A 23,144-nucleotide genomic window follows, 5' to 3' on the forward strand; every position below is an offset into this window, starting at 1 on the left:
TAGACGTAAAATGGGGGGGGGGGGGGGGGGGGGGGGTGAAAACCTGCAAGGCGGGTTGAGAAGGAACTGAAGCCTTGAAGGTAGCTGCTAACCTGCTACCTAGCTGACTAGCACTAGTCTAGTCGGTCACAACAATTCTCAATGCTAGTTGGCTAGCTAGTTTTGTTGCTAGTGTTTAAAGCGTTTGACCAGAAAAAAACCTGAATTCTTGTCAGATGGCCGCTGATAGGTCCTGGGATTGAAATCTGGGCAATGTGATCACCAGTGGATAATAATACTGGGGCTAGAAATGGGAACCAAAACAGTTCCGGCGTCTACTATTGTATAACTTGCCCACAGACTCATTATTTATATAGAGAATCTGTAACTGGAGATTGCTTCATCCCCCTGGTACTCTTGTACCAGGGGGATTTTTTAAAAGATAGTTGTAAGATATAATAGCTTACTTTGTTTTGGAATCTCCAGTACCTTTAAACTCACTTTGTAAAGGATTGGCCGTCGTGGAAATCGGTCCTCACCAAAGGTTTGTATAGAGATACTCGTGGTTGATGCATTGAGATAAATTGATTTTGTTCAGAACAGCACCATTGTTTATTCTGGTGCAACCAGGCTGTAGGACCTATAAATGTATCAGACAAGGCGTCAAAGATAGGGGACTGCTCTACGACCTATAAATCAGGCTTTTGGGAGATCCAGGTCTCCTCAGTCGTATCAGTATCAATACCCCCCCCCCCCCCCCCCCAAACATGCTGGGTTCTTCTATGTGAGCTCAACAGTGCAAATATGGAATTAGACTTTTTTTAATTGAATTGATATGAGGCACAAGTCTTGGCGGTAAAACTTTAAGAGGCAACTTTTAAAACCATCCTTCATTAACAGTTAGCAGAACGCAGATGAACCAAAACCACGGGAGTCACATTCCTGTTTCAAACCCTCGTAAACCCTATAGAGTATCAATCTCTTTGGCACTCTTGGTTGAGAGGATCCCTCAGAGCGGGGAAAAGATCGTCTGAGGGTTGAAAAGGATTCGAGATGAGGAATTGATCCACTTTTGTCTGGTAATGCAATTTTGTACCTGAGATGATAAACAGATTGCTGAAAACTTCACAACAAAAGTTGGATGGATGTCTGATTAAAAAAAAAAAAAAAAACATTAGAGGTAATCATTTTCAAAGTACACTGACAGTAACGCCAAAGGCAAAATCACATTAAGTAATTTCTGAATTAGTACAAGCTTATTTGTTCGCACAACTGTGTTGAAATCTAGGCACAAATAGTTGCAGTATCCATATCGTTTTTTCCCAGATACTTCATAACATTTCAACTAGAATAACTTTTAAATATCTTTGAAATTTTTCATATCAACACATTTGTATACCCAACTTAAATAATAGATGAAAGTCACTAATTGTTCAGACTATACATGTTTGAACTTTTAAACCTGTTTTATATATATGTGCTATTAAATAAATTAATTTAACGTTCATTTTGCGTCTTTGGGGAGATCTTTGACCCCCAAGAGTAATGTTCTTCATTACAGCCGTTTTTTTTAATGTTTCCATTGTCTAAATTCATAGTTTCTTGCATACTTCTTTACATCTCATGGAAGAGAACTGAACCATCTCTGGCGCATGAGATGAATTGCCTGTGTGAGAAGGCCTATCTCTGTTCTACAGGTCGTGTTGAAGGTATTTTCAGACCCAACAGGCCCCCAGTTAAATGACAAGTAGGTACAGCTAATGCTAGCAAACTGTATCTAATGTAAGACTGCGTACAACTCCAGGACACTACAGTGGTTACGGGCCACCAAGGTCATGACAAACTGGGCTGTCCCCGGGTTTAAAATTCCACCAAGCTCACAGGTTTTAGCAGCACCTTGGAGATGACTACTGTCTTTTAGCCATCTTGTGGAGAAAAACCCCCCAGAACTCCTTCCATGTCATCCACCAACAGTTCACAGTCAGAGATGCATATTCTCTTACCATCACTTCCATACAAGACCTTTGGACACATCCAGTACGGACACACTGATATCTGAAATACAGCTAGGATTGATCACTCAATAGTTCAAGTCAAGTAACACCTAGAGAATATTTCAGACCAACCACAGGTATTGTTTTGCTCTTTTGCTAGCTTCCTGCTAACCAAGAGCCTGATAAAACGGGCTAAAATTGCGTCACAAATGTTTAACCTTTGTCATTGTGTGTGCTTGCGTGTTTGTGTCATTGGTTGTTGAGATAGCCAAGCCGCCGGCAGAGTATCTCAAAGATCTCGGCAATACAGAGAAGTATGGTGATCACAGTGAAGGTGTACATGGCACTGAGGAAGATAGTTTTTTCAAAGTGTTCGGGTACCATGCACTTAGTCACATTGAAGGCCTTTTCCAGAGCACTGGCATCACACATGTACAGTGGGTGAACCTAGAGGAGAAAGGAAAGAAACATGAGGTGGTAATACTTATGATCCAAACAAATAAGAACTGATTGTACAACCCTTGCTTGCTTGCCGGGAGGCAGACACAGTCTGTATTTTTAAGAATAGACTTAAAACTTTCCTTTTTGTTTCTTATAGTTAGGGCTGGTGCTGGTGTAGACCAGCTCTTAGTTATGCTGCTATAGGCTTAGACTACCGGGGGAACTGGCACCCTGAGCTCCTCTCTCTCTCTCTCTCTCTCTCTCTCTCTCTCTCTCTCTCTCTGTGCATATACAGTACATCATATTACTGCATGTATCTATCTATAAATCTCAGTCACTAACCACCTACTTTCCTGGGAGCTCTTGAGCTCTCCTAGGCTCCTCAAGATCGTCGGTTGACGGCTTGCCAGAACAAGACCTTACGAGACCTTACTCATTGTTATGTTACAAAAACATTGTTATGTTTTTGTAACATAACAATGAGTAAGGTCTTTTTACCTGCTCTTTTGTAATATTAACAGACAAAGAGTAAGGTATTTTACCTGCTTCTTGTAAAGTGTCTCGAGATAACACTTGTTATGAGTTGACGCTATACAAATAAAAATTGATTGATTGATTGTTTGTGTGATTGATATTCAAGTTGGGTCCTAGGTTCAGCTAGTGCGTGCATGCAATCTTTTGTGTTGTAATAAGGCGAATTAAACATGTTAATTTAGTATCATGATGTGATTGTCACGCTCCAGGAACCACCTTGCTACTCCACTGCAGGACCTTTCGCCAAGGTCTTGGGACTTACCAGGGTCTAAATAAAGTTCCAGGACTTAATTTTACCTTGCAAAAGATCCCTGCTTTGGGTGTTGTTCCTTCTGAGAGTAGAGGGATTTTGTGGTGGAACATTTTGCAATGAACATTTCTCATTGATTGAATACTTCAATCATTCAGAAGACTCTTTCATACGCAAGGAGACTAATTTGTCAAATGTATTGGGTTCTTAACACCTCTTTGGAATTTAAAACATATTTGGGGTTTTTAATTGCTGGAAGAGATCTTGGGACTTCAAGTCCCGAATACCTTTGGTGGAAATGCAGCTTATGTAGGAGTTCTGTGATTCACCATTTTAAGAAAGAAGAAGAAAGACTTCAAGAACCCCATCCGTCCATCCATCCATCCATTCATTATCTATACCGCTTTCCCGTTTGGGGGCGCAGGGGGGCTGGAGCCAATCCCAGCTATTGTTTCACTCTGTTGATTAGACATGCTGTACACATTGGCCAAATTATACAAGCATGCACAAACAGGACCCTAAGGCTATGCACTTATGGACAGATGTCAAAGTGAGGGGCTCCACACAGACGGACGACCCGGGCAGTTGGGGGATTTGGTGCCTTGCACAATGGCACCTTGACAGTGTTTAGCAAATGAACTGGACCCCCTCCAGCTACCAGCCCAATTTCCAGACTTGTTCTGTAACAGGTCTTGAACTGGCAACTTAACGGTACCCAAGCAAAGCACCTACGGACTGAGCTACTGCCACCCCACAAGCTGTGGCAGTTTATTTAAACCAGACAGGGTAGACACATGGAACCATGGTGGCTACCATCAGTACTCCTACTTTTAGGTAAGCTAATTAGGAATTAAACCATTGGATACGCTGGAAGGATAGTATCTTTGGGCTTGCCTAAGGGGGACCTGCGAATACCTTTGGAAGAACTTAGGATATTCCCTGGTTAAAGGGTGTGACAGGTTCCCTTAGCCCTAATGTCCTGATGACCTTAAGAGGCAAATCAAGATCTGAATCATTAGAAATCAACAAACCTGGAAGCCAAAGAGGTGGCTTTGTAGCCAGAAGGCGATGACTTCCAGAATGATGCGTAGAAGAACAGAAATGATGTAGAAGACAGTGTAGATGGGTCGTTCAAGTATCTCCTCCTGGTCAATGTTTTTACAGGCTGCGTAGAGGTGGAACACCGCCCCAGGAACCAGCACTGTCACTAGTTGTAACGCCCAAAAGACCTGGAGAGGACAGAATGACGGGAGGGAAGGAGTGTTAAAAAGCCACTTGCAGTAGACAAAACAAAGTTAAGGAGTCCTGGAGTATATATTGGAAGGTAGTGAGAAAGAAAATCCATTTAGTGGAGTGGGTGAGTGAAGGTAACTGCTATTGGTTATATATTGGCCCGACAGATATTCCAGATAAATAAAATGAAATATTTTGGTGTCTGATAACTGAGGCTGATGGGAACCCAGCGGAGCTCAGTGATGGCTGAAACGTTTTTCATCTACCAAATACAGTTTCCTTTACCTTTGTTGCTGATGTTTAAGAAAATGGCGGATGTTGATATGCATTCTGTTTGCTGGCGTTTTGGATTTGAAGTATTTGTTTTTGTAGCATTGCAACCTTCAATTTTGTTCTACCTGCAGTTTTGCATCTAAAGTAGCTGTGGCGATGGATAGCATAGTCTGACAGTCACCTAAACAATATCAGTATTTAAGGGTTTAAAGGCTTTAAATGTGATTTTTCACACTGAAATGTAATAGAAAGCAAGTATATCCTCTGAAAATAACTCTGTGAGTCATGACTGTCTACAATGGGTGTAACACCCGAGTCCCACTGTCTGTGATGTTTTCAGAGTTTTCAGAGTCCTATCTTCACTTTGTTTACATCGCCGGGACGGCCGGCTGACTCCTCCCCTCAAGTATAAAAGTTGTTTAATTGAGGGACTAGAGAAAAGAAGAATAACATACTGTACTCACTGCTTAACTGTGTTTCTAGATCACGCTCATTTCAGGTAAATTTACATGCAGTGTGAAGATACGAGCATAATAAAGATCGCTAGCATTAGCATGCTAACACAACAATGCAGCGCGAGTTGTTTTGGTTTCATGCTGGTGCTCAAGGGCGACATCTACTGGATCAAAAAATCGCATGTAAAGCCTTTAAAGTAACATGGATGGATTTATATTTTACTTCAGCAAATAACTTACAAAAATGGACAAGGACTTCATGAGAAACCTTCTCTTTTCTTTGGTACGATGTGTACTGATTGGGATATCATCACTAACAGTGCCCAACCATGAACAAACGTGTAATGATCCACTGTTTCCAGATCATCTCAAATATGTCCCATGGAATACGACGCCACCAAAGGGACATGGACTGAGAGACTTTACGTGGGCACCTTAAACTGTCTGGTGGGCACAAGAAAGTTTGTGGTGTTCAGGTTGGGAAATGAAAAGTATTCTGGGTGCTCCAGAGACTTTCTGCCATTCTGTCTCATAGGATGAGCCTGTAGTGTGTACCAAAAAACTTTCTAGTGAACACATAAAACTTTCTCTTGAGCACAAGAAATTTTCTCGGCATCACAAGAAATGTTCTCCTGAGCATGTGTTAGTTTCTTGTACACACCAGAAAACTTTTTTTTCAGTCCACATCCCTTTAGGACGGCATACACGCTGATCCAGCGTTATCCAGGGTTGAAGATGCTAATGGCACCAACATATTAGCCTGGCCACACCATTGAGTTGCAAAGCTAGTTCATCCCTGGTTCACCCATGAAAAAGGCTGTAGCCTACTAGACGTAAAATGAGGGGGTGAAAACCTGCAAGGGGGGTTGGGAAGGATCTGAAGCCTTGAAGGTAGCTGCTAACCTGCTACCTAGCTGACTAGCACTAGTCTAGTCCGTCACAAAAAGTCTCGATGCTAGTTGGCTTTCTAGTTGGCTTGCTAGTTTTGTTGCTAGTGTTTAAAGCGTTTGACCAGAAAAAAACTTGAATTCTTGTCAGATGGCTGCTGATAGGTCGCTTCAGCAGATGTAACGTCTGAATTCAGCTTGTGCTTATCTTGCATGGTTAAGATTGGTTAAAATCTTTATGTTAATACTTTAAATGATTACAGAAGAATGAAAGGGTTACAGCCAAACATATCTGCATCATTTAGTTGTTTGGGTGGGGTTTTGAGTTTTACCTGAGGTGTTATGGGTCTAAACTGGTTGTAGCAGTACAGGTTGAGTTCTCTGCGATCGGGGTCGCAGCTGAAGTGCAGCGCCTCATTCCCATAGACAGCGAAGCCAAGGACGCCCAGGAAGAACATCCGCACCGAGCCGAAGAACAAGGTGTGGAACTGGCCTATCACCGTCGGAGGCCTGAGCTGGAACACACACACAGATGCACAGAGACGTACAGGTAAGCAGGCGGTTAGCAACAGGCCTCGTTATACAAAGAAACCTGAAGATGTAGACACTCATGTACAAAGATGTTATATCCACAGATAAGCAGCCAAAAAGGGAGAGTAAGGCATGAAGCGGACACCAAGCATTCAGGTTTTCATGGCACCAACATGAGACACACAGATGTGCGTGCACAGACACACACACACACACAGTGAGAGACAAAGAGAAAATAGCTTTTGTCAGCCAGATAAATGCAGCTGCAACACCGAGGCCCTGAGCTCTGAGTGCTAACACAAAACCCATTCAGAGGAAACATTTCCCATCGCCTCCCGTCACCTCTCCCTGACAGGAAAAGGCCTTAATGACACACTCAGAAAATAATATGTCTCCGTGCAACACAGACACAGAAATAAGAGGAGAGGATCAATGTCTTTACATGTTAAGCCTCCTGAGGGAGAAATGTTTAATGTCGCTGCTGTCAAATCTTCAGAGATAAAAAAATAAAATGTCCTGAATTAAATGAACAATCAGCCGCTGAGGTCTACTTACGCATCCTTCATAGAAGTTTTTGATGTAGTTTAAAGACATGGTTGGCCCGTCGGTTTAGCTCCGGGGCTGATCTGGGCCTTCATGGCCGGTTTGGATGCTGCCAGTCAAAGGCCACCAACAGTAGGGCTAAAAACTCTCCAACTGACCCCTCTCCCTCTCTCTCTCTCCCTGCCCTGAAAGCCCGTGTCAATGCATATTTTTTTTCCACCCTTTATCCCTCCATCAATTGACTCGCTCAGTAGAAAAAAGCACAACAGAGACAGAGGGGCCAACAATGCCCCGGGGAGGGCATGTGGTCCCTGCATTATAATCCCTATAGAACTATGTCAGCGAAAAAACACAACCTCCTGTCACACACAATGCAGAGACAGAGATGGCAAACATGCAACAAAATACAAAGCACCCAGCTTGGAAAAAGGAGCTCAACTGAACATTTTTTCATCCATTTTTTTTTTTGCAATTTATCCCGAAGATTTGACGCTTTGTCCAGAAAGTCCGTCGTCTCTGCTCAGTTTAAAATTCAAATACATAATCGTCTAAACGTGTCATTCCTTCTCCTGCAGACGCAAAGCTTTCACTCAGCCCGGTTAGAGATCTGATAAAAGAAGAACTTTAACACAATGAAAAGTTAAAGAGGAAATAAAAAACAAAGAGAGATGACAACACACCCTGCACTGCAAATACTTCTGGAAGTGCATTGACGGAGCTGCTGTTGTCTCAAACACAGTCCCAGCGACAGAAAGAAAAACTTTCAAACTCCCCAAGAGTCAAAACCCGGACAAAGTGAAAGAAAATGGAAGTCCACACACCAACCGTAATCCAGGCGGCGTGTTGTTCATTCCCCCCTCTTTTTTCCACTCACGGATCCTAAACTCATGCCAGTTTGCGGGTACTCGCGGGGGGACAGAGAGCAGAGTCAAGTGAGACGGAATGAACTCAGGGCTTTTTCCGGTCGTCGCTTTCACAATAAACACGGGGAGAGACAAGAGAAAGAAAAATAAATGAGCTAAAAAAAGTTTGAGAAACATCAGAGATGACAAATAAAAATGGAACAAAGATAATCTCTTTAAAAAAAAAAAAAACAGGTTATGCAGCTGTTTAAAGCTGATACAATAGGACAGGGGGCGTATCCAGAGGTGTGGCCTGGGGGAGGGGCATGAGCCCACCCTTGAAATCTGATTGACCAGCCGAGGTACCACCCCAAATACCAAGACAATGATTGGCCATTTGCTTTGTCAGAGGCAAGACAAATATTTAGGACGTTTCCAGCTGGCTGCACGTTTTCTTCACTCAGGTCACCATGTGGTGGACTCTGAAGCTTCAGTGTTTATCCAGCTCTGCATGGGTCTGTAAACCTTTCTGTGTTCTAACCTCTCTCCATTTTTCAAAAGCATCTCCAATATTGATCCTAGTTTGAGCACGTTTCTGCTCGTGGCGCTTATTAGAAACATGCAGAGGCTTTTTAGGTCGGGTACAATCACTTCTATCTGAACCACTTCTATTGACCCGCTTCCATCGCTGCAACACCTGTTGACCTGATAACTGCTCTCATATCTGACAAACCGAGGGGCGTCCAAAACGGCTGTGTTGGGGGTTGCCTTAAAAGCGCCTACCTTCTCTGGTCCAAACAAATCCAGAGCATTCAGGAGCAGAATCTAAAGTTAGAAGGAGGACATACTGACTGCTGCATTGTTGTCAGAGAAGCCAGCACTTCAACATGTTTCCTTAATGATCAGATAGTAAGATACCTTTATCATCTCAGATCTCACTGATTGGATCTTTAATGGTGAAAGTGAGTATAAACGATCTCCTTTAAAAACATCTCAAAACTCTCTTTTCTTTCTTCTGAGTTTGAATTTTCTTGAACTGTACGCGATGAAAAGTTACTTTTTTTAAATCTTCATGAACATATTTTGTCACTCCTCGTGCTTTAAGGAGACTCTCCTCGCCATCTGTGACAGAAAAACAAAAATGAAGACAAATCATCTGTGCCAGTCATGGTGAACTCTCGGAGTCCGTGTGTGCTTCTCAAAGTGCCAGAATCAAACTGCTCCAGATGGCGACTCTAATCCTCCAACCTCCCGGCACAGGGGCGGGAATGAAAAAATAATACAAGTTTGTCATGAACCATAGTTTACTGTGAGCGTGCTTTATCTCCGTCAGACCACCGGAGTATCCAACAGGTGCAACGTGTTGTTTGATTCCGACCAGGTGTTAGTCACCTAAAAGCTCCTCTGAGACAAATACTGACCCCGGGCTGTTAGCGCCTCCACCTACAGCAGCTCTGTGTCCCCTGTTACCTTTCAATAAGTGCTTTTAACTCATTATCACCTGGAGGAAAAAGCAGCGCTGACAGTTTTCAGATGTTTTTTTTAATGGATTCAAACTGGAACAGGAAACAGAATCCGCCTCGTTTCTAAACTACAGACATCGACAGCTTTTTGTTTGTATATTCTTACAGGATGAGAGCGTGTCCTCTCCCATAGTGTTGGAGCCGTGAAGGAAACCTGGACGTTTAATGATACGCTGAATTAATCCACACAAAGTGACCGTCCGTGTGCAGGTGTTAGCAGAAGATAAGCCCACCTTTGTGTGAGTGTGTGTGTTTATCACGCTCTGCTGTGGATTCTGGGTTCTCTCTGGGACCTCTGAATGTGCGTTCAATCTCATTCCTCCTCGCTCCTTCGCTTACCCACCGCTGAAAAAGGCTGGGGGCAAACAGTCTTCACGATGCATCTCAGCCTTTAGCAGGATCTGAGAGGAGTTAAGGAAACCATCACATCATAAAGAGTGTGTGTGGTCTCATGTTAAATATCAACGATTGAAACGCAGGTTTGAAAAGATTTGATGGTAAAAAACATGTTTAAATGCAGATTTTCATCAGAACAGTCAAAAAAAAAAAAGATCACATCACTCCAATTCTCGCCTCCTTACACTGGCTACCAGTCAAGCTGAGGGTTGATTTTAAATGTCACATATCCTCCTCTTCTTTTTCAGTGTAAATAAGTCTCAGCGCTCCTCTTCAACATGTGTGTGAAGTTTCTTGTTCTAAATCCACTCTGATCCTGTATTTGATCATGTCTATAAACCCCTCTATTTCAGCCCTGCTCAGAACAGGCTATTTCTGTGTCTGTACCTTTAAATATGTAAATGAGCTGTGTCTGACCACGCCCCCTCTCTGGAAGGGCTTGGGTGTACTCGGTCTTTCTTGCTCCTTTCTCGGGGCGGGGTGATGGGTTTGGAGAATGTCTGTTCTGAGCGTTGACAGAATGAATCCCCCCACATGGAGTCCAGACCCTTGTTGCTAACACATTAAGGACAGAAGCTAAGTCTGTAGGGACTTTGTAAAGTAGCCTATTTAAAAAAAAAAAAGTAAAGTGTCTAAAGTAAAGACATCTGTTAGTCTGATCACTGTCCACTTATATCTACTCTTTTTATATTTTGTATTTTAAGTTAAGTTTAAGCTTTAAGTTGTATTTAAATTGACACTTTATATTTTAGTTTTAAAATGTTTAAATGTTTAAAATGTGTCGTCTACCTGCACTGTTGTTAATTTACTGCTCTGTGTGTCGTTGAATTGCCCCCCGGGGACAAATAAAGTTTTTTGAATTTGAATTTGAATTGAAAAACATTGACAAATACATGAAGGATGTAATAAAATATGAGGGACAAAAAATGACTAAAGTATAAATAAATAAATGAATAAAAAATAAATGAATAATGTATAAATAAATAAATAATTAAATAAATGCAACAATAAATATCTAGATAAATATATTCATATATTTATTTATGTATTTCTGTGTCCATGTTGTACAAGGAAAAGTAAATATGTAAATTAAGTGGTCCTAACATTACTGAAGTAGGATTGGTCAATTTTGAAAAACAGACAGAAGCAAATTTACATAAATACTTTTCCTCTTACGACCTGGACACAGAAATAAATAGATGTGTAAATGTAAAAATACAGAAATAAATTAATAACTCAATGAATGTGTAAATGTATGCATTGATACATATATAACTGTAGAAATACGCTAATAAATGAATAAATACATGTAAAATATATAAATAGCCTTTTTCATTAACAAAGTGTATTTATTATTTATTCATGTCATTCATTGTTTTCAGCATTGCTATATTTATTGATGCATTTATTTATTGATTGATTTATTTATACTTGTCATTTTTTGTCCCCCATAATAAAATAGAAAATGCGAAAAAAAAAAATCAAAATGTACACGTAACATACAAATAAATATACTCTAATGTGTAATAATCTATATTACAAACATTACAAAGAAACCAGGAGTGGCAGCAGTGACGTCATCTGTCCCGCGGAGGCTGCCGCTCCCATTGGATACAGACGCGGAAGTAAAGCAGACACTTGCTAACAACAACAAGGAGCTTCTTTCTGCTGGTGAACTTTTGTCTCCCGGAGGATCCGTGGACAGACAATGGCTCTCCCGCCTCAGCTCAAGTCCCTCCAGCACCACCTGAGGACGGCTCAGGAACACGAGAAACGGGACCCGGTCGTCGCTTACTACTGTGAGTGTGTGTGTGTGTGTGTGTGTGTGTGTGTGTGTGTGTGTGTGTTAGCTCAGGTTAGCCGTGTTAGCATCCCAGCTGTGTTTACCTGTGTGTGTTAGCTTTGTGTTTGTGTTTACAGACAACACCTGTTAACAAGGTGATGACTCGTGAGGTTAAATCGATATAACCACATTAATATCGAGTTTTTAAACATGTTAGCATCAATGCTAACTCTGACAGTTCAAACTTCACAGACGTTAGCCTGCTGCTATCGCTCTGTGACGTCATGACAACAGACTTACTCCTGGACTTTCCCTTCAGTGTTTCACTCTCTTTAAACAGATATTTGTATTTATTGAGACTCTTACGACATTAGTATTAAAGATACACATTCGGAATTAAATCTAATTAATTAAATTAATTATAAATTATTTGATTATTATTATTATTATTATTATTATTATTATTTATTTATTTATTATTTTATTATTTTCATTTAATTATTATTATTATTATTTATTAATTGATTATTTTATTATTATTATTTATTTATTTATTATTTTATTATTTTTATTTTATTATTATTATTTATTTATTATTTAATCATTTTATTTTATTATTATTATTTATTTATTATTTTGTTATTTTATTTTATTATTATTTATTATTTTATTTTATTATTATTAATTAAATTAATTAATCTGTTTTGGCTATCTGCCATATTTAGTAAGTCGACACTAACGGCTGGAAGTAGTTGCAGCACCTGATTATTTGCTGGTGTAAGTCCCTGGTTCAGCCTGTTTCTCTGGAGGTTTCGTTGAGTTATTTAACAGTCAGGACCTGAGTCTTTGTAGTTCAACATGAAGTCTGGCTCAGGTGTAAAGGGTGAGCTCCACCCTGCAGGCTGAGTCAGAGCATTAACAGTCATTGTTGTTGTGTAACTTTAGTGTTGTATTGTTGACATCTACAGAGCCCTTCAAGTCCTAAAAAGTAAAGTTGTGTGTCCACAAGATATTGACCGATCCGGGGAAAACCAGAAGCCGCCATCACTGCGGCGGCCTCTCCATTCTACAGCCGCGGACTTGAATGCGAGCGGGTCTAAAAAGTAAACATTTTACAACTTTAACAATTATTTTATATGTTACTTAACCTTTTACAACAACGTAAAGGACTGCGGGAAGAACCTGTGGAGTTTTACAGTTTACTAACAGTCAGGAAAAATGTAACCTTGTAACCCGAGCAGACACTTTGCAAACATTTACTGTCTGAGCAGAGGACGAATATATTCTTAGAAACGAATAATAAGTCGTATCTGTCCTCTTAGTGAGCCGTAGGTGTTGTTCAGTCGTCCATCACCAGGATTAAAGGCTTTATATGTGATTTTTTGATCCAGCAGATGTCGCCCTTGAGCACCAGCATGAAATCAAAACAACTGGCGCTGCATTGTTGTGTTAGCATGCTAATGCTAGCGATCTTTATTATGCTCGTATCTTCACACTGCATTTAAATTTACCTGAAATGAGCGTGATCTAGAAACACAGTTAAGCAGTGAGTACAGTATGTTATTCTTCTTTTCTCTAGTCCCTCAATTAAACAACTTTTATACACGAGGGGAGGAGTCAGCCGGCCGTCCCGGCGATGTAAACAAAGTGAAGATAGGACTCTGAAAACTCTGAAAACATCACAGACAGTGGGACTCGGGTGTTACACCCATTGTAGACAGTCATGACTCACAGAGTTATTTTCAGAGGAGATACTTGATTTATATATTTAAGTGTGAAACATCACATATGAAGACTTTAAAGAAATGAAATTTAGCATTCGAGCCTCCAGCGACCCGGAATGGGAAAAGCTGTAAAGATAACTGATGGATGGATAAAGTTTGAGCCCAGGTTCGAGACCAGCCTGTGGCTCCTTTCCCGCATGTCGTTCTGTTGACAGACTCGATCTACACATGTTTATCGGAAAATATATTAGGAAGAAAATAACGGAGGAGAAAACACACAGCAGGCCTCTAGTTCTTAGTAATGACTCTCACTCCAGAGAAAAACTTTATTGACACACACCCGTCGAGAGAAACACGTCGCTGACTTCCAAAGATCAGATTTTAAAAGTTAGCGTTCATTTTTATTCATGTTAACAGGAAGTGACGGATTCTTCTTCTGCTGTTTCTGACAGATTAGATGGACAGGAAGCTCTGAACGTGTCACAGTGGTTTTATGTTTCATCTTTCTCCTCTGTGCGTAATGACACACTCGCTCAATCTCGCTCGTCCGTCCGCTATGAGCTATTTCTCCCTATAAGGTTGTTCCGTTTTGTAGTTATTTAAAGAATAATCCAAAATATAGGAAAACATGGTGTTATGCTGCTCTGTCCTGGATGATCAAACGTCTTTGGTTTGGCGGGGTAAAGCGGTAATTGTAAAGTGAAAGTCCTTCTTTTTCTGTGGACTAAAAAGACAATTTGAACTGAACTTCCGTAGATCATATTGCATATTTTGTTTGTTTGGGACTTTTTGTTCATTGTGAATTCATAGGGGGGTAAATTAAAGGGATATTTTTGTTAGGGTAGCAGAGTACGGATCAACAACGGACGCGTTTCAGCACAGAGCTTTTATCAGCACTTTGTTTGTCATCTATTTTCTTTTTGCACTCGAGTACCTGAAGTTTTATTTCTGTGTGAGTGTGCTCCTTTTTTCTGTTCTGAATTAGGCCTATCCTAGAACCCACAATGCAACAAGAAACATTTACAAAAATGTGGACTACAAAAGGATTATCGATTAAATTTTTTTGTAACCGATTATTATTTAATGAACGAGTACTTGTTTGCACCCCTAGCGTCCATGTAAACAGTGAAGTCAGAATCCCCAGTCGGACTTCTGTTAATCAAATTAAAACTTTATTGAACCTGTAAACGATAAACAAAGGTATTGAGAGCTGCAAAGAAGAAAGCGATAACGATAATATATTCATAACACATGTAAGTAGTTTCTTCCAGAAATAGCGTCTGTTACAGCGGTGATGTTACGGAGCAGCAGGAAGTAAATAAGGTCGTGGATGTGAGTAATTTCTGTGAAAGTATAAAAGTTAAAAATGATCCTGATGGATGTTCCTGCAGCTCCTCCTGTGTGGTGAAGTAGGGCAGACTATCGCTCCTGACGTCTGATTGATAATATAACTCACACAGGCCTCGCTGCAGCAGGGGGTCCAGGTCTGACCTACTTCAGCTGTGACATGGACAGGAAGACAGTGAATCCACCGTGTTGACAGCGATGTGAGCCCGTTTGTTCTGACAGCCTTTACTCTGTCAGTGTTTGCTCTTTTCATTCCAGCTTATTATATCTTTATTCTGTTGTTTTATTCACGTGTGAGTGACACGTGTTGGGAAGGAGCAGCGCTCAGTGTATCACTAAACAAGGCTGTTCCATTCAAACAGGAAGTTGTTTGTTGTTGGACAAATGGTTGCATTACTATTATTTTTTTAAAATATTTATTTTTGGGCTTTTTGTGACTTTAATGGAGAGACAGGACAGTGGATAGAGTCAGAAATCAGGGAGAGACAGAGTAGGGAAAGGAGCCACAGGTGGGGTTCGAACCTAGGACTATAGCCTCCATACATGGGGCGCGCGCACTAACCACTGCTCCACCAGCGCCCCAATGGTTGCATTATTATCAGCATATACACACATGCTGTTTCCCCTCGTGTATTGGCCTTCACCAAGCTGGATAATGAATCACCTGTGCATATACATGATGCATCATGTGACCTGCAGGAAACCCATGAAGAAGAAGGTAGACGTTGGAGCTGATCCCAGCCGTCATGGGGGCAACGGGGGCAGTACACACCGAACATGTCGCCAGCCAATCACAGAGCTGACATATAGAGACAAACAACCAGACACACCTACCGTTGCCATGTTGGCAGCCAGACGCTCTCTGCTCCAAAAACAAACAGACGAGATGATTAAAACACCTGATGAAGAAGAGTCCTCTCTCCGTCTGCAGAGGGATTTGGGAGGCTGCATGCCAAGCTGCTAGCTGCCAGACTATAATTCTTCATCCAGTAATTTAACATGCTGATAAAAGACAGTGGCATGACTTGAAACAATAAGAAAGTATTCTGCTGGGAAAGTAAACTCATGGAAAACTCTGATAAAGGCATGATTACAGTCGAAGTGTGGGACTCATTTAGGCTGATTGGAGGTTGCTGAGGAGCTGAGCTGCACTCATCAGCTTCTTAAAGGTCCAATCAGTGAGATGTGTAGAGAGTGAGATGATAAAGGTATCTTACTATCTGATCATTAAGGAAACATGTTGAAGTGCTGGCTTCTCTGACAACAATGCAGCAGTCAGTATGTCCTCCTTCTAACTTTAGATTCTGCTCCTGAATGCTCTGGATTTGTTTGGACCAGAGAAGGTAGGCGCTTTTAAGACGACCCCCCCACACGGCCGATTTGGACTCCCCTCGGTTTGTCAGATATGAGAGCAGTTATCAGGTCAAACCAACAGGTGTTGCAGCGATGGAAGCGGGCAAGAGAAGTGGTTCAGATAGAAGTGATTGTACCCGACCTAAAAAGCCTCTGCATGTTTCTAATAAGCTCCACGAGCAGAAACGTGCTCAAACTAGGATCAATATTGGAGATGCTTTTGAAAAATGGAGAGAGGTTAGAACACAGAAAGGTTTACAGACCCATGCAGAGCTGGATAAACACTGAAGCTTCAGAGTCCACCACATGGTGACCTGAGTGAGCATGGACTCTAGAGAGGAGGGGGGGGGGACAGCTCTCTATAATGTTTAGAATTTAGACTGCAGTACCCATTTTAACCACTAGGTGTCAGAGTTACATACTGCTCCTTTGAATGACTGAACGGTTCTGAAGGCTCAGTTGGAGCAGGACTGTGATGTACTTGTGGTCACTTTGGGTTTGTGGTGTCTCTGGAAAGTTTGATGCAGTCTTCCTCTGGAAACACGACCAATCAGAGACTCGGCATGGCTCATTACTGATCCCTGATTGGCTCCAGATGACTGAGGTCGAGAGCGACCGTAATGAGAGCGCTGATGTAGTGAACACAAACCAAGCTGAACGTATGCTGCACGTTTCAGCTTAGTGCACTAAGTCAACCCAGACTTCCCTCTTCCCAGCTCCTCCTGGGGGATTCTGAGGCGTTCCCAATCCCTCCAGCGAACTCTGGGTACATCCTTTGGGTCTCCTCCTGGTTGAGCATGCCCAGAAAACCTCCAAAGGGAGGCATCCAGGAGGATCCTAATCAGATGCCTGAACCACCTCAGCTGGCTACTTTCGATGCAAAGGAGTAGCGGCTTTACTCCGAGCTCCCCCAGATGTTTAAGTTCCTCACCCTACCTCTGAGTCTGAGTCCAGACACCCTCCAGAGGAAACTCTTTTTTCTGTCGCTGCAATCATATTCTCTCGGTCACTACCTAAAGCTCATGACCACAGGCGATGGTTTGAATGAAGATAGAGCGGTAAATCGAGAGCTCCATCTTCAGGGGGAGCCTTAAAAGTTCTTTGTTTTTAAACTCAGGCCGGTCTCGTTCTTATGAACCTGTAACCTTGGGAACTGGACTGGATGAAACTTCTCATCTCCAGCGTTTCAGGGAATCCAGCCCACTTGTACTTCTACAACTTCCGCCAGACCCTTAAAGAGTCTTGACGTAATCGTCAAGATTTGGAACACGAACTATCAAAACATGTTCGATGTAAATGGGCGGCGGCCCTGATGGGGACGTTAAGATTGGATCTTTATACGACTCACACTACAAAATAATCCGGAGCAGCAGCTAGTGGGTTACACGCCCGTGATTGTCGGGAAATTTACCAATATGAATTCCTGTTTGGAAACCATGGCAACCGGGGAGTCGGACCTCACAGCGGCCCCGACTATCCTGCAGTCTGAGCCAGGCTTAAGATTTCACAGGTCAGAGGTCAATGCAGTCCCTGAAGGCTTGTCAAAAATATCTGTTTTTTGCACTTTGATACGATTCTACAAAAAAGTTAATTATGTGATTACCTGTTTGGATACCATGGCAACAACTGTAGGCGCCATATGTTGGGTCATTTGACGTTTTTTAATTGACAAACAAGCAGACAAACTCCGGCTCACCGTCTCAATTTGACTGAAGGTCAGGAGTCTAAAAACAATCTTTGGTACTTTTCTAAACTTTCTGGGCTAGGTGGTTTTTTGTTTGGGCCTCAAGAGAAAAAAAGGGGGCGGAGCTTGGAGTGAAAAATATAAAATCACAAACTCTGAGCGCACAGCGCATCAAGATTTTGAGATTGAATGATTAACATGAGAGCAGTAATGAGTTCTCTCCGTCCAGTGAGATAATCACACTCTCTTTTCAAACACACATTTTATATCAGCGTCTTCATCAGGAGCGTGAAGAAGAAGAATTCATGCTTCTGATGTTTTTCTGTGCACCTTGGAAATGAGTGAGCGTGGAACCTTTTCTATTCACTGAACCGAAGAATTGACTCTGAAATCTGGACAGAATCAAATCCTCAGATCTTCGTGCGTGCGTGCGTGTGCGCGCGCTGCAGCAGCAGCTTCCTCACAGCCTTCACTCTGCATTGTGAAATGACCAACGGGCATATCAAGTGAGGAAACACATCATTAGAAAGAAAATCTTATTAGCCCGGAGGTCTTAATCTACATAACTGTGCAGGACCAAAGCATGGGAAACAATGAGATGTGTGTTTTCTTTGCAGATTCAGAAATCTGGAGGGTGAAGAAGGAGAATTCTGTGATTATAAAGTGAACACTTGGACCCAAAGTGTCAGACGCTGATGTGTTCTGTGCTGATTTTCTTCAGCTGTCAATCAAACCGAGCGTCTGCCTCTGTAAAGTTTTTGTTTTTCCCACACGGCTCTTTGTGGCTCGACATAAGAATCAGAGATTTTTGGGGCTGTTATTTTTATGAAGAGAAAGAGCGCTGGCTGCTTGCCCGCTGTGTGGGCTCAGTGGGCGGCCGATAAGCCGATGGAGGTTATCTCAACTTGAGAACAAGCTGCTTCATTGACGTGCGATAGGATCAGATTGCAGACATCGATAAGCTTTAAGGAAGGCTGAATGGGAATCGATTTGGATTATTTCCAAGTCTGCAGATTGATCTTGATCGACGCGTCTTGGGGTTGAGGATGCATGATCACTGGTTTTTGAGTGTGTGCAGGATGTGGACTGTTTGGCCTCCAGTGATCCGGGTCGACCACTGGAGGTCAGCAGCGTCATGTGTGAGGGCCTCTGAGACGAGCTGGGACTCTGTGTGTGTGTCACTCTGTGTCTGTGTGTGGAAGAGGGAGAAGCTGTGTGGAGGATTTTTCTGGTCTCATTTCACTGTTTTTTTTTTTGGCTTCCACCGTCACTACTCCAAAAAAAACTAATTAAAGACTTTTTCTAATTGGCCAAACAGATGGTTAGAGAGCGAGCCAGGAGGACGGGTTTGGATTGGACAGAGTGAAATGTGCCTAACAGAGAGAGAGAGAATGGATAAAGACTTTCATATTAAAACCATAGCACAACAGCAGTACAGTTTAATTTAGGTTTTTATTCGGCATGTTGACACAGATCTTACACGACTAAAAGCTTGCTCGGCCTGGACGTGGATTGTTGGAGTGTTTTCCCACAGCCTTTGGGGACAGTGGATTCTCTCTCTCTGTTATTTTAAAAGTTTGACATTAATGCCTTTATTGGGCAGGACAGCTGAGGCAAGAAATGTTGGGCGGAGAGATAGAGGGATGACAAGGAAGCAAAGTGAGAAACCCGCGGCTGCTGCAGCGACGACTCGGCCTCTCCAATTATAATAATGGATCGGATCCAAAAGTGCCTACAGCTTTAAAAAAAAAATCACATCTTCAGTCATAATCTCAGCCCAAAGCTTACATAATAAGAAAAGACAGGACTGTTTAAACTGCACCGATACATTGGCCACATTTCAAAACGTGGGATGAGAAATTGTTTGTTATTGGTTGCCAAAACAGGTGTAGATATTCTTTAGATTTTTGCTAGTGAATGTATTTAGTGAATGTGAGTGTATGCTGATTTATAGACGTCCCCCCACATGGCCGTTTTGGACGCCCCTCTGTTTGCCAGATATGAGAGCAGTTATCAGGTCAACAGGTGTTGCAGCGATGGAAGTGGGCAAGAGAAGTGGTTCAGATAGAAGTGATTGTACCCGACCTAAAAAGCCTCTGCATGTTTCTAATAAGCTCCACGAGCAGAAACGTGCTCAAACTAGGATCAATATTGGAGATGCTTTTGAAAAATGGAGAGAGGTTAGAACACAGAAAGGTTTACAGACCCATGCAGAGCTGGATAAACACTGAAGCTTCAGAGTCCACCACATGGTGACCTGAGTGAGCATGGACTCTAGAGAGGAGGGGGGGAGACAGCTCTCTATGATGGTTAGAATTTAGACTGCAGTACCAATTTTAAACACTAGGGGTCAGAGTTACATTTGACATTTGCAGATTTTCTTTGACCTTTCTGACAAAATGAAAGTTAATTGGAGTTAATCTGTTTTTTTGTGTCCTTTAGACTTTTTGACTTTAATGAATGAGGAGATTCTTCATTTGTTATTAATAGAATTATCCCAGAGTTATCGCACGTCCTTCATGAATCTCTGAGCTGCAGAAAGCGTCCTCCACTCTAATGAAACTGTTACTTTTCCATCTTTCTGATTGGACACTTCACTTCATGGCTCAGTCTCTGCCGTTAGCCTTCATCAGCAGGTCTTTGTAAATTAGCCTCCTAACGCTCGCCAACAATCTTAGCTCACCTCCAGCCACAGAACAGGACGATCAATATCAGGTCCAGTCAGAGACGTGATTTGTTTGGCTGTAATGAAGCGGGGATAACTCAGACAGTCTGACAGTGCCTGGCTCAGAGTTCAGCTGTTCTGTTCCCCCCTCTCTCTCTGATTGGACGGTTGACGTTATTAACGAGCTGAAGCTGAACACAGAAACCTCCCCTCTGTCTGAGAGCGAGCCAATTTATGTTCATGTAAGTTTGTTTAATATCAATTTATTGCAGCTCTTAAGTGTTTTGACTGTGAACCTCTCGGAAGCAAAATAAGAAGTCAGGAAGTGTTTCAGAGCCTCGAATCCACCAATCACAGGAGGGTACAGCAGTCTGATACGGAGGAGGTGGAAACAGATCATTAATATTACTTTTATTTAGAGATACGACCGTGGATAGAGTCAGACACTGAGGAGAGAGAGACAGAGAGAGAGAGACAGAGAGAGAGAGAGAGGGAGAGAGAGAGAGAGACGGAGAGAGAGCGAGACGGAGAGAGACAGAGAGAAAGAGAGAGAGAGGGAGAGACGGAGAGAGACAGAGAGAGAGAGAGGGAGAGAGAGAGAGAGAGACGGAGAGAGACAGAGAGAGAGAGAGGGAGAGAGAGAGAGAGACGGAGAGAGAGAGAGAGAAAGAGAGAGAGACGGAGAGAGACAGAGAGAGAGAGAGGGAGAGACGGAGAGAGACAGAGAGAGAGAGAGAGGGAGAGAGAGAGAGAGACGGAGAGAGAGAGAGAGACGGAGAGAGAGAGAGACGGAGAGAGACAGAGAGAAAGAGAGAGAGAGGGAGAGAGACAGAGAGACGGAGAGAGAGAGAGACGGAGAGAGACAGAGAGAAAGAGAGAGAGGGAGAGACGGAGAGAGACAGAGAGAGAGAGAGAGAGAGGGAGAGAGAGAGAGAGACGGAGAGAGAGAGAGACGGAGAGAGACAGAGAGAAAGAGAGACAGAGAGAGAGAGAGAGAGAGAAAGAAGGAGGGAGAGAGAGAGAGAGGGAGAGAGAGAGAGAGAGAGAGAGAGAGAGAGGGAGAGAGAGAGAGACGGAGAGAGAGAAAGAAGGAGGGAGATCGAGGTAGCGAGGGAGGGACAGAGAGAGAGGGGAACATGCTGCAAATATGCAAAACAGAAAAACACAAGAACCCCCAAAAAATTGATGAATAAATAAATAATGCCGCTAATCCAGTTATGACATAAATCTCCAGCCTGTAGGGGGCGCACCGCAGAACGGCGTTGTTCTTGAACAGGAAGGAGGAGAGACCAGGTCACGACTCTGATACATCAGGTAGTGTGTTAGAAAGGTTCCATCTTTAACGGCGACCCAGCTCAGCTCCACAATAGTACCGTCCTTGTGGTCTCTGTGACGGGGGGTTTGGGCACGTTCGGCCCAGATTCAGATTGGCTCATGTTCTCAGTGACCGACGTCAGATCTGCGTGGAGGCCGTGGCGCTCTGCCAGGACGCTTCATTCTGCTGTTAATAAAACATGTTTTCTAACTCGGCTCACTCGATGTCATGGAGTCAGACGTTCATCAGAGTCGATGTTTTCATCTGTTCCTCAGCGGTGACAGTGACAGAGCGCTTCAAACCCTTTAATTAACATAAAGAAGTGTTAATGAGGATGAAGGATCTCTGTGCTGATATTGATGTGTGAGGAGACCTGCAGAGAGCATCAACACATGTTTCCTCTCTTTATAGAGCGCCACATGCTCACACGCTCATGCAGCTGCAGGAGTGTCGGCTACAAATGATGATGAAGTTTGAAGTTATTTTTTTTCTTTTTTCCTTTTTTTTCTTACCACTGTAACTTTTGCTGCTTTGCTAAAGTGCTCATGATGGATAGGCCGGATCTTTGTAACATGGCAATAAGTAAGGTCCTTTACCTGCTTTATGTAATGTTAACAGACAAAGAGTAAGGTCCTTTACCTGCTTTATGTAATGTTAACAGACAAAGAGTAAGGTCTTTTACCTGCTTTTTGTAATGTTAACAGACAAAGAGTAAGGTCTTTTACCTGCTTTTTGTAATGTTAACAGACAAAGAGTAAGGTCTTTTACCTGCTTTTTGTAAAGTGTCTCGAGATAACACTTGTTATGAGTTGACGCTATACAAATAAAAATTGATTGATTGGTTTAACCCTCATGTATCACTGTGGACATTTTTGTCCATTTGGTCAAATGTTTCCTCTTCATCTGGTCATCATTTTATCTGTGTTAGTGCATATGGCACATATTTTTTGTAAGAAAGTGTCTCTCTCGACACATTTTGGAATGCACTTTTTATTATTTTTAATAGATCAATAGAACACTGTGAAACATGTTTACTACCCTCTGAAGTCACTAAGGACAAAAATGTCCACTTCCAAAAAACTGCTATAAAAATAGAACAGATTGATATTTTTTTCTACTTTTTTCTGCATAAATCTCTTAAACAACTTCAGCCCTGCTCAAAACTACCAAACATTCAATCATTTTTAGGAATTTAACCCTTTAAATGCCAGTTTGATTACTTGATGTCACTGTTGTTATTTATGAAAAAAAACACAAAAATTAGTTATTTTCCATATTACAAATATTTGGTGGCTGGGGGATTTATTTTTAAATCAGTCTTGGATATGTCAAAGATTATCCAAAATATTGACTTTGATGCATTGTTAGTTTTTGTGTAGCATCAGATTTAAA

At 42.1% G+C, this 23,144-nt stretch overlaps 2 protein-coding genes across 5 annotated transcripts in view; one reads left to right on the top strand and one right to left on the bottom strand.

The window, feature by feature from the left end:
- Nucleotides 1-750: 750 nt before the first annotated feature.
- gje1a (gap junction protein epsilon 1a) lies at nucleotides 751-8,195 on the bottom strand. 2 transcript variants are annotated; one of them, XM_061033459.1, is made up of 4 exons: nucleotides 7,942-8,195; nucleotides 6,379-6,561; nucleotides 4,230-4,427; nucleotides 751-2,420 (listed from the first exon to the last, which is right to left on the bottom strand). In XM_061033459.1, exons 1-4 carry the CDS (start codon nucleotides 8,158-8,160, stop codon nucleotides 2,223-2,225), a joined length of 798 nt encoding a protein of 265 aa, XP_060889442.1. In that variant the 5' UTR covers nucleotides 8,161-8,195; the 3' UTR covers nucleotides 751-2,222. The 2 variants fall into 2 exon arrangements, with proteins under 2 accessions (XP_060889442.1, XP_060889443.1); XM_061033460.1 differs by lacking the exon at nucleotides 7,942-8,195 and adding an exon at nucleotides 7,133-7,348.
- A 3,287-nt stretch (nucleotides 8,196-11,482) lies between these two features.
- The window catches only part of vta1 (vesicle (multivesicular body) trafficking 1), a 49,567-nt gene continuing 37,905 nt past the window's right edge, over nucleotides 11,483-23,144 (top strand). For 2 of the 3 annotated variants that reach the window (XM_061033457.1, XM_061033458.1), the window contains exon 1: nucleotides 11,483-11,680. In XM_061033457.1, the coding sequence (XP_060889440.1) occupies nucleotides 11,590-11,680 (91 nt within the window). In that variant the 5' untranslated portion in view covers nucleotides 11,483-11,589. The remainder of the gene's footprint in view (nucleotides 11,681-23,144) is intronic. The other variant, XM_061033456.1, reaches the window with a different exon arrangement.

This window comes from Labrus mixtus, unplaced genomic scaffold (assembly GCF_963584025.1).
Source record: "Labrus mixtus unplaced genomic scaffold, fLabMix1.1 SCAFFOLD_126, whole genome shotgun sequence".
Taxonomy (NCBI): domain Eukaryota; kingdom Metazoa; phylum Chordata; class Actinopteri; order Labriformes; family Labridae; genus Labrus; species Labrus mixtus.